Source organism: Trematomus bernacchii, unplaced genomic scaffold (genome assembly GCF_902827165.1).
Source record: "Trematomus bernacchii unplaced genomic scaffold, fTreBer1.1, whole genome shotgun sequence".
Taxonomy (NCBI): Eukaryota; Metazoa; Chordata; class Actinopteri; order Perciformes; family Nototheniidae; genus Trematomus; species Trematomus bernacchii.
The window spans coordinates 4,706,076-4,719,641 of NW_022987662.1; the positions used below are offsets into that span (position 1 = coordinate 4,706,076).

The 13,566-nt window shown below is 38.6% G+C and overlaps 1 protein-coding gene across 1 annotated transcript; it reads right to left on the reverse strand.

Moving 5' to 3' along the window:
- Positions 1-6,073: 6,073 nt before the first annotated feature.
- rsph3 (radial spoke head 3) lies at positions 6,074-10,244 on the reverse strand. The gene is made up of 8 exons (XM_034135667.1): positions 10,053-10,244; positions 9,683-9,764; positions 9,438-9,579; positions 9,202-9,347; positions 8,749-8,952; positions 7,150-7,312; positions 6,872-6,958; positions 6,074-6,191 (listed from the first exon to the last, which is right to left on the reverse strand). The coding sequence occupies exons 1-8, from the start codon at positions 10,160-10,162 to the stop codon at positions 6,136-6,138; spliced, it is 990 nt and encodes a 329-aa protein (XP_033991558.1). The 5' UTR covers positions 10,163-10,244; the 3' UTR covers positions 6,074-6,135.
- Positions 10,245-13,566: the final 3,322 nt, after the last annotated feature.

Here is a 13,566-nt window from a genome sequence, read left to right on the forward strand (position 1 = left end):
ACAGTCATCAGCTGAATCACCGACAGCCGCTAGCACAACAGCGCACCCGATTGAACTTCAAAATAAGAGCTGGTAACTTCTGATAAATCTCTAATTCTTTCACTTTACAAATTCTGAGATTATTTGTCCAATTTTGACTACATCAAACGTTATCTAATCCTATTTTTGTATTCCAACCATAAACATTGTTTCACTTATTTAGGAAAATAAAAGGTAAAGGTGCCACCATGTTGATCAGGACTTTGAAATCACTTTTTAAAAAATCCACTTTTTTAGAATAGTTTTGATGTGATTTTATGTTTTATTACTTGTAGTTTGTTTTACTCTCTGTGATTTATAATGTGTTTAGTGGCCATTCATTATTCTTTGTGTTTATCTGTTCTTATGTGAAAACCCTTTGTAGAAGAAGATGAAGAAGATTCAACTTATTGTCATTACGGTTTCTCTGCATTTGACCCATCCTAGTGTTAGGAGCAGTGTGCTGCCATTATGTACGGCGCCCGGGGAGCAGTGTAGGGAACGGTGCCTTGCTCAGGGACACCTCGGTAGCACTTGGTCTTTCTGGGACTTGAACTGGTGACCTTCCAGTTGCCAAGCCAAGTCCCCACCACCGTAACTCTGTTTGATAGGTATTATATGAATACTTTTTAGTGAATGTAATTTAGTATAAGCCTAATATTGATGTTAACTGTTGTTGATTGAGCCCCATTTGTTATAATGACAAAGAAACATGCGTTTATACCTGCAACATCAGTTGTTGTACCTGCATCAAGAAGCACCATTTGAAGAGACAACAACTATTCTAGGAAGAACTTCAGGCTATTTCAGTTTGTTTTTCTATTCTCTGCCTCTGGGTAAACCATGATCTATAACACATCTTCCTTGTTTCCTCACATGCATTGAAAACTAGCTCAGTTTCCAGTAAAATGGCGTACCAAAATAGACATTTTTCAAACCAGAGTATACGACCAAAGAAAACCAGCAGAGGAAGGTAGAGGATGCAATAGCTGTACAAGAGGATATGTTCGGCAGAGACCCTGGGCGTCAGCAGCTTGCACGCAATGCATGCTGGTACATGTAGGGAACTGCTTGTCGATCAATATAAAATGCAATAGGGAATTAACTACTTGAAGTGACTTAATTTAACATGAACACTGATTGGACATCCACAAAAAAAATAGAAATGTTACCTTTAACAACTTCAATGCTATAAAAGAAATGTGGTCAAAGGTAAATAAAGGTTTGAAATGAAATGAAATGAAATTTAATATCACATTTAATGTATACTATTTAATGTACATTGACATACACATTAAACAATATTTTTGTAATTGTTTGCAGTCATTTAAGACTTATTCTATATATCAAACATCATCTAATTCATAGTGTTAATTTCAGCCCAACACTTTATTCTGAAATATAACACCGGAAGTGCTGATGTTGTGTTCTACCTTGACACTGTTGAATCATCTACACTCGGCAGGTTAAATGTGGTACTCGAAGTGCCTCACCCACTAGCTATGATAAAGTTATTTCCCCACCCTGCCCGCTTTTAATCCTTTAATTTGACGCTTTAGGTTGTTAACAAACCCACAACCCAATTCTCCGAGAGTCACACCTCTGTTTCGAGTACAACAATCGCTTTAAGAGTAAAAAATAAACAATGTTCCTACACGAAAGATAACATTAACGGTAGGGGCTTCTGTCCTAGTCACAAATAACCTTTTGAGGTGGTAATAATGCCCTTAAATATAATAATGTGATGATTTTCAGGGCATTTTTCCACGGTAAAGTGACGTCTGTTGTGGGTACACACCCACAGCGACAGGGAAACGAGTAATTCCAGCTCTTTGATCCGCATAGACGACATGTTTGACAATAAAAAACAAATCGTAAAACTGTTCACAGATTCATTGTGTTTAATGTCAGACTGTAATAGTTATATTGCTCTTTGTGTGGGAGTTTCCTCAACGATGCAGTCATCCTTACTGTAATCCCACAGACACCTGTTGTGAGATTTAGGCTACAGTATGTCCTTTGTGCAGAGCCAGCAGAAAGTGCGCCGGGAAAAAAGTCTGTTGAGTGTGTTTTTGCACAGCTTTTGCCTCGCTTTTCTGCATGCTGCAGTCAGGAAAAGAGATGGGATATCCATAGTCTTACCGGAGCTGGTGAGGTGTGGAGAGGTGATGATTGTCCGAAGCTCACAGGCAGATTTCCCCTTCCTCAGTGCAACCCGGCGCAATATGGCGCTCATCATCCCGCTGCGGTTCCTGCTGCCACCGGCAGGCTGAGGAGCTCCGGTACCTGAGGGGGACCTGCAGGGGGCTCTGAGGGGCTCCCCCAAATAACACACAGTTTCATTATGGTTAAAGGGACTTTTTAACAGAGGTGGAAGAATATATCTTACTTAAAGGTGGGGTACGTAAGTTTGAGAAACCGGCTCGAGATACACTTTTTTAGCCGGCCCGGCTAAAATAACTGGATGGCCTACCTGCCTGTCAGCCTTCCATCTGTGCACAAATTTATCTCGTGCCCTCATTGGTCATGTGCGCGTTCGTGTGTGTTGGAGGAGGGGCTCTGTAAGGAAGTGGCAAATTTTCTCCGATTGTGTATTTTCTAATTCTAGCGATCTCGAGCCGGTTTCTCAAAGTTACCTACCCCACCTTTAAGTATAGTGTAAAAATACTCAATTACAAGTAAAGATCCTGCATTCAAAATGTTACTTAAGTAAAAGTACAGAAGTATTAGCATTCAAATATACTTAAAGACAAGTACCAAAACTAAAAGTAGGCCTACTCATTATGTATAATGGCTATTTTTGAAAAAATACATATTATATTGCTCCAGTCTAATTTGTGACAGTCTTAATTTTGCAGCTGGTAAAGGTGGATTTATCTTTAATTGTTATACTCCTAGGTCTACTCAATTAAAGTATGAATACCTCAAAAATCTAATCAAGTATGCAGTAGGCTACTTGACTAAATATACTTAATTACTTTCCACCCCTGCTTTTTAACAGGGATTTTCCACCGTATAGTGCAGGGGATTTTGTGGATTTAAATATAGATCATAAATCAGTCAGTTATGTTTGGGGACTGCTGTCATGGAAACTGAAAATATTTCATCATTAAAATCCCAAAGATTGAAACCTAAATTGTGAACCCTGGTACTGTTCCTGTGAAAACATAAGAAACAACGGCAATAAAATGTTTGGCTCTCTTAGGCCGTAAATGTGCACTCTTAATTGTGAAATTGTTTTTTTACATCAATAATAATTACAAGATCCATTCATTCCCTCATTATAACGTTAATGACCAACATATGTGCCAATCATCAATCATGTACTTTTACTGTATAAATCCCATACTAACTGCTACACTGCTATATTACAAGTTTATTTGTTTTTTAAGCCATTAGTATGTCCTTTTCCTCCAAGTCATATCATATACAGTATTATATGTGTGTTCACAGAGTTAAACTTGAATTTTTGACAGGATCAGGGAGTCTCTGCTCAGTAAGAAACATGGCTCTTGTCTGTGTAAGTCAAGATAGCTGAGATAACTACATTAATAAGAAAACAATTATGTGAGTAATAACTATAAATACCATCTATGACTCTGGATAAATAAATGAAAACCTCATGTGTCTGCTATGTATAGATTGGGGTGTCACCTGTCCTGCACGCTGATGCATGACGGCTCAAACTTTTTTTTAGTTGAGCACATGAGGGAAGCGCGCGTCTGAGAGAGTGCCGTCATTGGTGTGCCGCCCAATCAGGTGACGGGATTAAAATAGAGCCGTATATATCAGAGGTTGGACGTACTTCTCACCATAATACGAAACCAGAGAGATGTGAAAGTCCTGCCTACCACTTTGTACTACTAAACCGGCCATTGTCAACATAACCCCTCCTTAGGTACTTTTGGAGCTTATTGAATAAGAAGTACAAAAGTAGCCTACCTAATGTCACTGTAGATATGAATTTAAAAGAGAGGAAGGGAGAAGAGAAAAACAAGGAAGTAGAAGGAAGGGAAACCAAACTGATTTGAACAAGTGTGTTTTCTGTTCTTACATTGCATGTTACCTGTGCTTTAAGATGATTCGTTTTAAAACATTTAAGGGATGTTATAGTGTTTAGTCAAAGATAACTTTATTGTCTTTTTAATTTAGGACTGGTATGGTTTATTTTTGTTGTGTTAATTTGAAGGAGTGTTGTTCTTTTTGTTGTTTTTTCACACAATATTCCAGCACTGATCAGTAGTACATTTTGATGACAACTTACATGTTTACCCAAAATGTAGTTGACAAGAAGTTGTGATGGGTTCCTCCAATATTTACTTATTTTTTTTTATTTCCTGTTCTACTTAACATTTTTTACATGGTATGCTAGCTATGCTGTAAGGAATGTTACACTGCTTTGGACTGGTGACACGTGTTTAGATAAAAAGAAAAATCGTATTGTTCTGTGTGTAGTTCTTTCACATAACTAAGACAGAAGTGTAGAAAATAGGCTAGATCAAATCATTCCAAGGGATTTTTTTAGTTTAGTTTGCTTTTGTTTTGGCTGGTGAGCTAAATATAGCTGAATAAGCAGTCTTTCTGAGCAATGCAAAACAGTGTTGATTTGCCTGTTACGGCACCAGAATGAGCCGCTGTTTGCAGAGTGATGCCAGATGCAAAATAGATACAATTCACAGGAAGGCACTTTGAATGGTTTACAAAAAATGCGGAGTTCCTTTTTTTAACCTGTCCCTCTCCTCCTCTGGGACCTTTTTCTTCTTCTTCTTTTATTAATAGTAATACTAACATTATTTGTCTGATCTGCTGTGTTTGGTGTTTGCAGAACATTTCTTCTGATAAGTGAAATGGAAAAATACACAGCCTGGTTGTTATGACGGAAAGAAAAATGGCGTCAGTGATAAAAGACTAAGATAATGTTTTTTTCTTACAAAGCTGAAGCAGAAAACAACAGGACCATTGTTGTGTTTAGGGACTTCAGATCTTGCATTTGCAGCAACATGTAAATATACAGGAAATCCCTGTAAGCAATGCTAACCAAATCTTTTCATACCACTTTGTTTTGCAACAGCTGAAGCTCTACACTGCTGTAACATGTAATGTTTAGTATAAAATAAATGAGTGTGTTCATCCCGAGTCCTGGATCCTGAGTCCTAGATCTGAGTCCTGGATTTCGAGTCGTGGCTGAACCTGTCACTGTGGTCCTGCCTGACTCTCATCATACTACTTCCCTGATGGCTCCCACAGGATTGTTGACATCCTCGTGGATTCATCTTCTTATTATAGACACATGCATTTCCAAACATTTGGTCTACCTATGTTGTAAAATGTATTATCTCTTCGATTTACACACGGCATCTATTGCACGTCTGTCCGTCCTGGGAGAGGGATCCCTCCTCTGTTGCTCTCCCTGAGGTTTCTCCCATTTTCCCCTTTAAACTGTGGGGTTTCTTTGGAAGTGTTTCCTTGTACGATGTGAGGGTCTAAGGACAGAGGGTGTCGTATTATCATACTGATATTCTGTACAAACTGTGAAGTCCACTGAGACAAATGTAACATTTGTGATATTGGGCTATATAAATAAACATTGATTGATGATTGATTGATTCTCTGTAAGAATGAAAGTATGTTTCCACCTGCCTGGCCACAGTATTAACACACAGACAACACAGATAACATTGTCAAGAAAAACAATTTTGCACCTGACATTAGTGTTACTGATGATTTAGAACAACCTTTTGGATTTCAAAATATTCAAATCCTGAAACAGGTTACCCGCTAAGAACCAACACAATTATTTTTTGTATAGTTATTTTTCAAAAATAACCCAACTTCAAACACTGATGGTCAACGTTTAAAGAAAAGTTTAAAAATCTCTTCTTGCCGTACAGAAATTCTTTGATTTATACTGTAATATGCAGCAATAAGTCCAAAGATTTTTTTAAAGAATAATAAAATACAGCAATGGGATTTTCCACTATTTCACAACAACGTCCCTACTACAACTACAATTATAATTTTAAGATTGTTAACAAATGCCTCGTGGAAGTTTCGTCAAAGAAAAAACATTTTATTTTCGAGAATGCACTCATGCCCTTGACCTTTCTCAGTTAGATATCACTGTGTGTCCTTGAACGCCTCCTGTCTCTTCCAAGCGACATCATCGATGATTGCTGAAAGAGAGAGAGAGAGAGAGAGAGAGAGAGGGGGGGGGGGGGGGGGGGAGAGAGAGAGAGAGGGGGGGGGGGGGGGGGGGGAGAGGGAGAGAGAGACAGGATGAAGTCATTTCTGTTGAAATATGTTTGACACGAATTACCTGTAATGTTTAATAACAGCCACTAGATGGCGCTGCAACAGTGAATATGCCCTGATGACCCCTGGAGGAGAACCTGTGAAATACCTTTTAGTTTTTAATGGTTTACATTAATACATCATCTGTTAAATTCGTAAAGAAATGTGAAATAGTGAGAAATAGAGTTCATCAGTGTCCAAAGTGACACCTTTATAATGTTCATTTATCCAACCAATAGTTCAAACATCAACATTATTACAAATAAATGAAAGGAAGGTTTTACATGAAGAATGTATTAAATATTCATAAAAAAAAAAATTACGAAATAATTTAGCCAAAAAATGAAACCTGGAAAATTCAAACATCCTAAAATAGGCATGAAACATTGAGAAAGCAGGTTTGAAAACTAGGGCAGAGGGAAGTCTTCTGCTCAACAGGAAAAATAGATAGTGTATTGTTGTTTTTGTCTTTGCTTTTGTTTGCTTTGTACAGCCCTTTGAGGCATTTTTGGTGATTTGGGGGTAGAATACATTTTGATTAGATTTGTTGATATTTCCTTACTGTCCAGCAGCGCTCTTGCCGTGTATCTCTTCTCCAAACTGTTGTTCACCTCAGCCATCAGCCAGGGGAAGAAATTAGTTTCAATATCTAGAAAATCAAGCACAAATATGGTAAAAGATTACATTATCACAGTGATCTCATCTGCTGCTGGTCACAGATCAGCCTGCAGGTTTTAACAGATGCTGCTGTGTGCAGGGCGGTGCACTGGTGCCCTCATGTGTCAAAAAGGTAGAATGGTTGGTTTTAATTGAAGCAGGTGATGGAGAAGAAAGACGGACCTTTCTCCACGGGGTCATAAAAGTATCCGTGGCTTCTCAGCGAGGTGAAGACAGCGGGGAGGAGGTCAGCCAGGTACTGCTGGGTGAACGCCCGCGCAGCAATCTTCTCTGCAACCTCTCTCTCTTTCCTCAGCACTTCCTTCTGCTGGGCAATTCTCCGCTCCTGAGGCCAGATGGAAAAACAAGCACAAATTATATCTCAAGATTTCTCCTATAGCTCCTTCATCTGCTGCTGTCCCAATCCTTTGATGTATTTTTCTATGGTGGAAAAACCTCAAGCACACAGCCACAGATGTTTTCTGGAACTATGGAAACATGATCTTTGCTTGAAATAATTAAAATAACTGGGTAGTCTTGGCAATCCATTTTTCTCAGAGACAAGGAAGACACCAAAACATACAGAAACTCAAATTAGAAAAACACCCTCAGTTATAGTTTTGGACACACTACAACATCATTCTTTGTAGTAAAAAAAGAGAAAGTTTTTCCAGAATGGATTAAACCTTTTAAATCCACAAACATAAATAACTATAGAACAAGCACTTCCTCAGTGTGTGCTCCTACTTGGTCCACTCTTTTGAAACAGTAGGTGATGACCCAAGCCCCCGGGAATCTGGATGTTTATTAAAGATAATTGGCATCCAAGTGGAGGAAGGATCTATTAGTGAGTATACTGCACAGTGAGGACAGGACAGGAGGTCAACAGGTGTTAGTGGGAGCAGTTTGGAGCAGTGAGGTTAGAAGAGAGGCAATAACTGAACGCTATGTGATATTTTTAAATGCACAATGTGAATGGGCTGAACATATGCAGCGACAATGTAATGCAGTCCAATGCTTTACGACTAAAAATAATACTTGTGTGAAAAATGGGTTCAATTAAAATGTAATTTAAGTGTATGATTGTGCAATGTGTGGTGAGTGGTGCACGTTGATTGCTAATTGATTGACAAGTGGAAATGTTCTCTAGGAAATGCACACAAAAAAACCCAGCAATGAGCGCTTAGCAAAACAGAGAGGGACAAGATTTCAAAAACCGATAACTTCATAGATTACATTACTCCAAAATGTTCCGAATCAGTCCATAAAGGGCCAGTGATATCACTCTAATATCCTTTTACTGAGTAAAAGCACCCAAAAAATTGTTAAATTAAGTATTTGTTTTAACTAATTGTGTCTAAAAATGTAATTTGGAGTCAGGAAAGTTATAAATCAACAGTTTAACAGAAGAAAAAGTAGTCATTTGCTTCATCTGGCTGTAAGGTTATGGTTTGATCAGATTTGACTGACAGCGTTCCCCTGGCAACATTACCAAACAGGAAGTCTGATTCTCAAATACTGATTGTTCGTTGCACCGGATATTACCTTTCTGCAACACCAACCCCAGAATAGGATTGGGGAAACTATTTAATGTAGACATCTCTCTTGTGAAACCTGACTCTGCTGATGTACGGCCACATTGACTGTAGTTTAAATGAAAGGAAATAGCCCGACTCCATCTGAATGTTCCTGACATGAGTCCCTGGTTTATCCTGATATTCAAGCTTTGGGATAGACTTCCTCCTATTTAATGGTTTAAAAAGTGAATTTTCATTGCCATACCTTTTCTTTACTGCTGCGCCTCTCCTGCTCCTTGAGCCGCAGCACCTCCTCCAGCTCGTTGTTCCTCAGCTCTCTGAAGGCCCTCTGCTGTGCCCTCAGACCGGCCAGCTCCTCCTCCTCCATCACCTCCTCCAGGGACTGCTCCACCGTCTTCCCCACCAGCACCTCCAGCAGCGCCTGCACCTCCCTGTCGAAGTCAAACAACTGCAGAGCATACTCAGAATAAGGGTTTTTTCTTGATACACAAGGGTTATTTTTTATCCTGCAAGCATTTCATTTTAAATATTGTCTGAAATGTGTTGTTCTAGAACTATGAAGTGTCTATGGAGTGATTGTGAAGATGAAACACCAGATTGTGCTGACATGTTCATTTTTATTCAAGCACTTTCCAAACCTTGAACAATTTAGGGTAATGTGTTTTCCAAACTTCCAAGACTTTTCTGAATTTCCTACCTCTCCCTCCTCTATCTGGGTTTCAACATCTTTTCCAGATTTGGCAGGTATGAACAGCGGGGTGGCTGGTTTGTCCAGGAAAGCATCAGTCTGGCACTCGATATCTGAAGCCACTATAACATCACTTAATTCTTCCAGATAAAGGTCTAAAGGGCAAGAGAATTACAAAACAACTTTGGTTTCAAACAGCACGTTTGAGAAACTCAAATGATAGTAGTAATGTTTTGAAGCCTTGCCTGTTTGAACGTCGATGTGTTTCCTGCCCTGCAGCGCTTCAGGAGTCCTGGTTCTGCACTGCTCCCTGGCTCGCTTTGTGGCAACAGTTCTCCTCCGGATCTCCTGTTGTCTCTGTACTTCTACAGGGTCTGGCAGAGCTGTCTGTCAAAGGGGGAAGATAATGCACATGATTTAAATATAATGTCAGAAAGAGAAGCAAACCTACAAGGGGTCATGCTCAATGATACGAGTGTTTCATACTTACAGTTGGTATGATTTGCTGGGCGTAAGTGTTTCCTCTGACAACTCGGCGGTCATACATAATGTTCCCATAATTACTCTGGGTCCTACATCATCAGGAAAAACACAGTGCAGTCATGTAGACAGATTATTAGTGCCTGACCTTTACATCTTATTCAGTGGATAATAACCTAGAAACTAACTAAAGCTGTCAATTGAGGGTAGTGTAAAAAAGAGTACAATATTTGCCTCTGAACTGTAGTTTGTGAAAGTGAGTGAATATTATGATGTGTTAGCTACAGTATGCTAGCTAGTTCCACCTGCCTTAATTCAATGCTGGTAGCGCTGAAGCAACGTTAGCACCTAGCTTAGCACAAATCAATCAACAAACTCACTGTTCGGACGGAGGCTCTCTGTACTTGGACCTGTCCTCCACAGGTCTGGGCCGGCTGGAGAAAGTGTAACTTCCGTTTTGATCCCTCTTGGTGGGTGAAACAAAAGCCATTATCTGTCAGAAACTAGTAGACAAAACATCAGGTAACGTTAAGTGGTAGAGTGACAGTTGGCAACGAACTGTTGTAGCAACCGTCTCCAGGAAGTCTAGTAGAACTGCCCTACGTCACTTCCTTTATAATTAGGCGGTAAAAAAGTTTGTCATGGTTTTAAACCCTTTTTATATTGATTTAATTCAATATTCAAATACAAAAACAATCAAATAAAAAAAACACAACGTCTTTTTTTAGAATATTGCAGGAGTTTGCACTGTTGTGGAAGTATAGATGTGTATTATATTGTTATGTATTGAGCTCTATTTACTTAATTATTGAAAAGCTTACTGACTTTGGAATAGTTACAATCAAAAGCAACATGGACCTTTTGTCTTTTGTTAGAATTAACTTCCAATGTAAAAGACTAAATCAATATCATACAAGCAACCTTTTTCCAACTGAAACCAAATTAGAGGGTCAACAGATGCACTATTTTTGTATTTGCGTTCAGGCAACCTTAGTGGCTTTTCTTGTTATGTTTCAACACTTTTCAGTTCTTAGTATGAGTCAGTGACGTAAGGCCCATTTCCTGTACAGAAGTCAATAGGTGACAAACAAAGTAAATGCTATACTACACCTATTTATTAACTTTATAGAATCGTTAAAACCAATGTCCTGTATATTTTCTGTTAATATCACAGAGAAAGTATTGAAATGTTTAAACTGTGCCCTTGAAAACAGACTTGTTATGCTCATGACACTGTAATGTGGGCATCACATAGGCATTTGGGAGAGGAAAGCAGAAACTCTGCTCAACAAGTTCCTAACCACAGAGAGCATTTTCAGCTGTACAAAATGTCTGAAAGTTTCAGAACAAAATAGGGCACCGCAATACAACCCTATTCTGTATTTGTGAGTACAAAGGTGAGAGCTCTGCGCCTCTGCGGTCAGAGTGACGACTGAACAGCACATTTGCTTTCCATATCAGAGATTTCATGATCGTGCCCCAGTTCTTGCAAGTATGATTAGTTACATAACACACAACAATAGATCACAAAGAATCATCAAAACTTTATTCGCAACAAAACCATCAAACATGCTGATAAGTACTTCTTATGACTTCTTAGAATTTGAGTTATATCTTAAGAAACAATTGAGAAAACTGTATGTAAATAACAAAACAAAGGGGCATTACATAACATTTCCACAAAAACGATACTGTATTCACAACACAGCCAAATATAGCAGCTGCTGGAGGAGAAGACTACTTTGGACCTACATCATGTGTTTATAATAATTATGTTCACTATATTATAAATAATGAACGTCTGTTCAAACGAGTGAGTTGTAAAGGACTGGGATTTGCTTTCCTCTGCATGTTATATTGTTTATGTTGGGCTGTCACAAATCATGAAGCGTAATTAAAGGGTAGACTGTTGGGCTCTTCTCATTAGTGTTGACTGTAAGCCATGAGATTATGCAACCAGGGCACACACTCATTTCTATTCAGTGCAGTAATGTATTTACAACATCATTCTTTGAAGTAAAAAAAGAGAACGTTTTTCCAGAATGGATTAAACCTTTTAAATCCACAAACATAAATAACTATAGAACAAGCACTTCCTCAGTGTGTGCTCCTACTTGGTCCACTCTTTTGAAACAGTAGGTGATGACTCAAGCCCCCGGGAATCTGGATGTTTATTAAAGATAATTGGCATCCAAGTGGAGGAAGGATCTATTAGTGAGTATACTGCACAGTGAGGACAGGACAGGAGGTCAACAGGTGTTAGTGGGAGCAGTTTGGAGCAGTGAGGTTAGAAGAGAGGCAATAACTGAACGCTAAGTGATATTTTTAAATGCACAATGTGAATGGGCTGAACATATGCAGCGACAATGTAATGCAGTCCAATGCTTTACGACTAAAAATAATACTTGTGTGAAAAATGGGTTAAATTAAAATGTAATTTAAGTCTATGATTGTGCAATGTGTGGTGAGTGGTGCATTGAGAGCAAGTTGACTGCTGCAGGTTTATTCCCATGTGTGATTTATTACTTTCAGGGCTGTATGCAGCCTGAAAGTAACACCCTCAGATTCAAGAGTAAATTACAGTTAACATTCTCCTCTCAGATGCCTCAACGTAAATCATATATAAATATAAAAAAGCACAGAGCTGTAAAAAAGCAAACATATTATTATCTATCATCTCTGTTGCGGAAATTAACATATTCTTTAGAATTGTAATGGTAAAAATACAGCAAATATTTCCTTTTGTATGACCTATTTCATCATTATTTCTGTTACAAATGCGATGCTTTGTGCCGCTCCGCCTTTCATATACAATGAGCAATCACATTGAGCTAAGCATTAACAATGTTCACTGATGAGGGGCACATTAGGTTTATTGTGAAAATCAGAGTGAAAGAGCAGCTTGTTATAAGTTGATTGAAATGAACTCTTATTGTAAGGCGTATAGGTACTTAAAGCAATGCAGTATATGGAAGTTATTTCGCAATTGTTTCACCGATGCATGGGATTGATTGTTTATCATAAACTCTGAAGTGTTTATTACAAGTCAGCCTCATCATTCATAAAGCCGCTAATTAAACTTGTTTTGCGTCTGTTTTGAGTTAAGCTATGAAGTTACCTGCAACACAACCACTGTATTTTGGCAAAGGTATTTCAACAGATACCTGAAGACTCAAGTTCCCTCACTTTGGCTTTTAGTTTTTTTCTGCATTAAATTAGATCAACTTGCAGCTTAAGATGAGCCGTCTTCAACCAGAAGTGGAATCAGAGCAGACAAATTCTGCTGCCTTGCTGTTAATTCAAGCGCTGAAGTAATTCACAATATCACTTATTACATTTTTCTTTTATGTGACAACATCAATGAGACATGATCAAAGAAATATGTCAAAGAAAACAAAATTGAACAAGCAGTAAAAGTACTTTTAAAGATCTTTGGCTGATTGTTTTTAGGCTTGTAGTGTTGTTGGGCTGCATTATGTTACAAGATCTTCCTGTTTTTTAATCCCCACACAAATCACAAAACCTAATGTAGAATAACAGAAATTCCCATTTGATTCAGGTGTAATAACTTGTATGCTTCACATATTGACGTGGATTTCGGGAAGTTGCTCTGACTTGTGTAACTCACTGTTTAAACGTTGGTATGAATTGTATCAGCTAGTCGAGGAAGGAAACAGAGTGTTAGACAACCTAAGAAAGGAAGGAAGAGAGGTGGCATCAGATCAGTCAAGAGACAAGAACTGCAATTCAGAGAAAAACCAAATCCGCCCATGTGACCACGCCTGGTTTCCTTCTGTGTTAGCGCATGTGCCTGAACATGCTGTTCTCTCAATGAGGCATGTTTGCTTCTTTTATGAAAGACATCAGCCAAACAAACTGGGACGAATGAGTCTC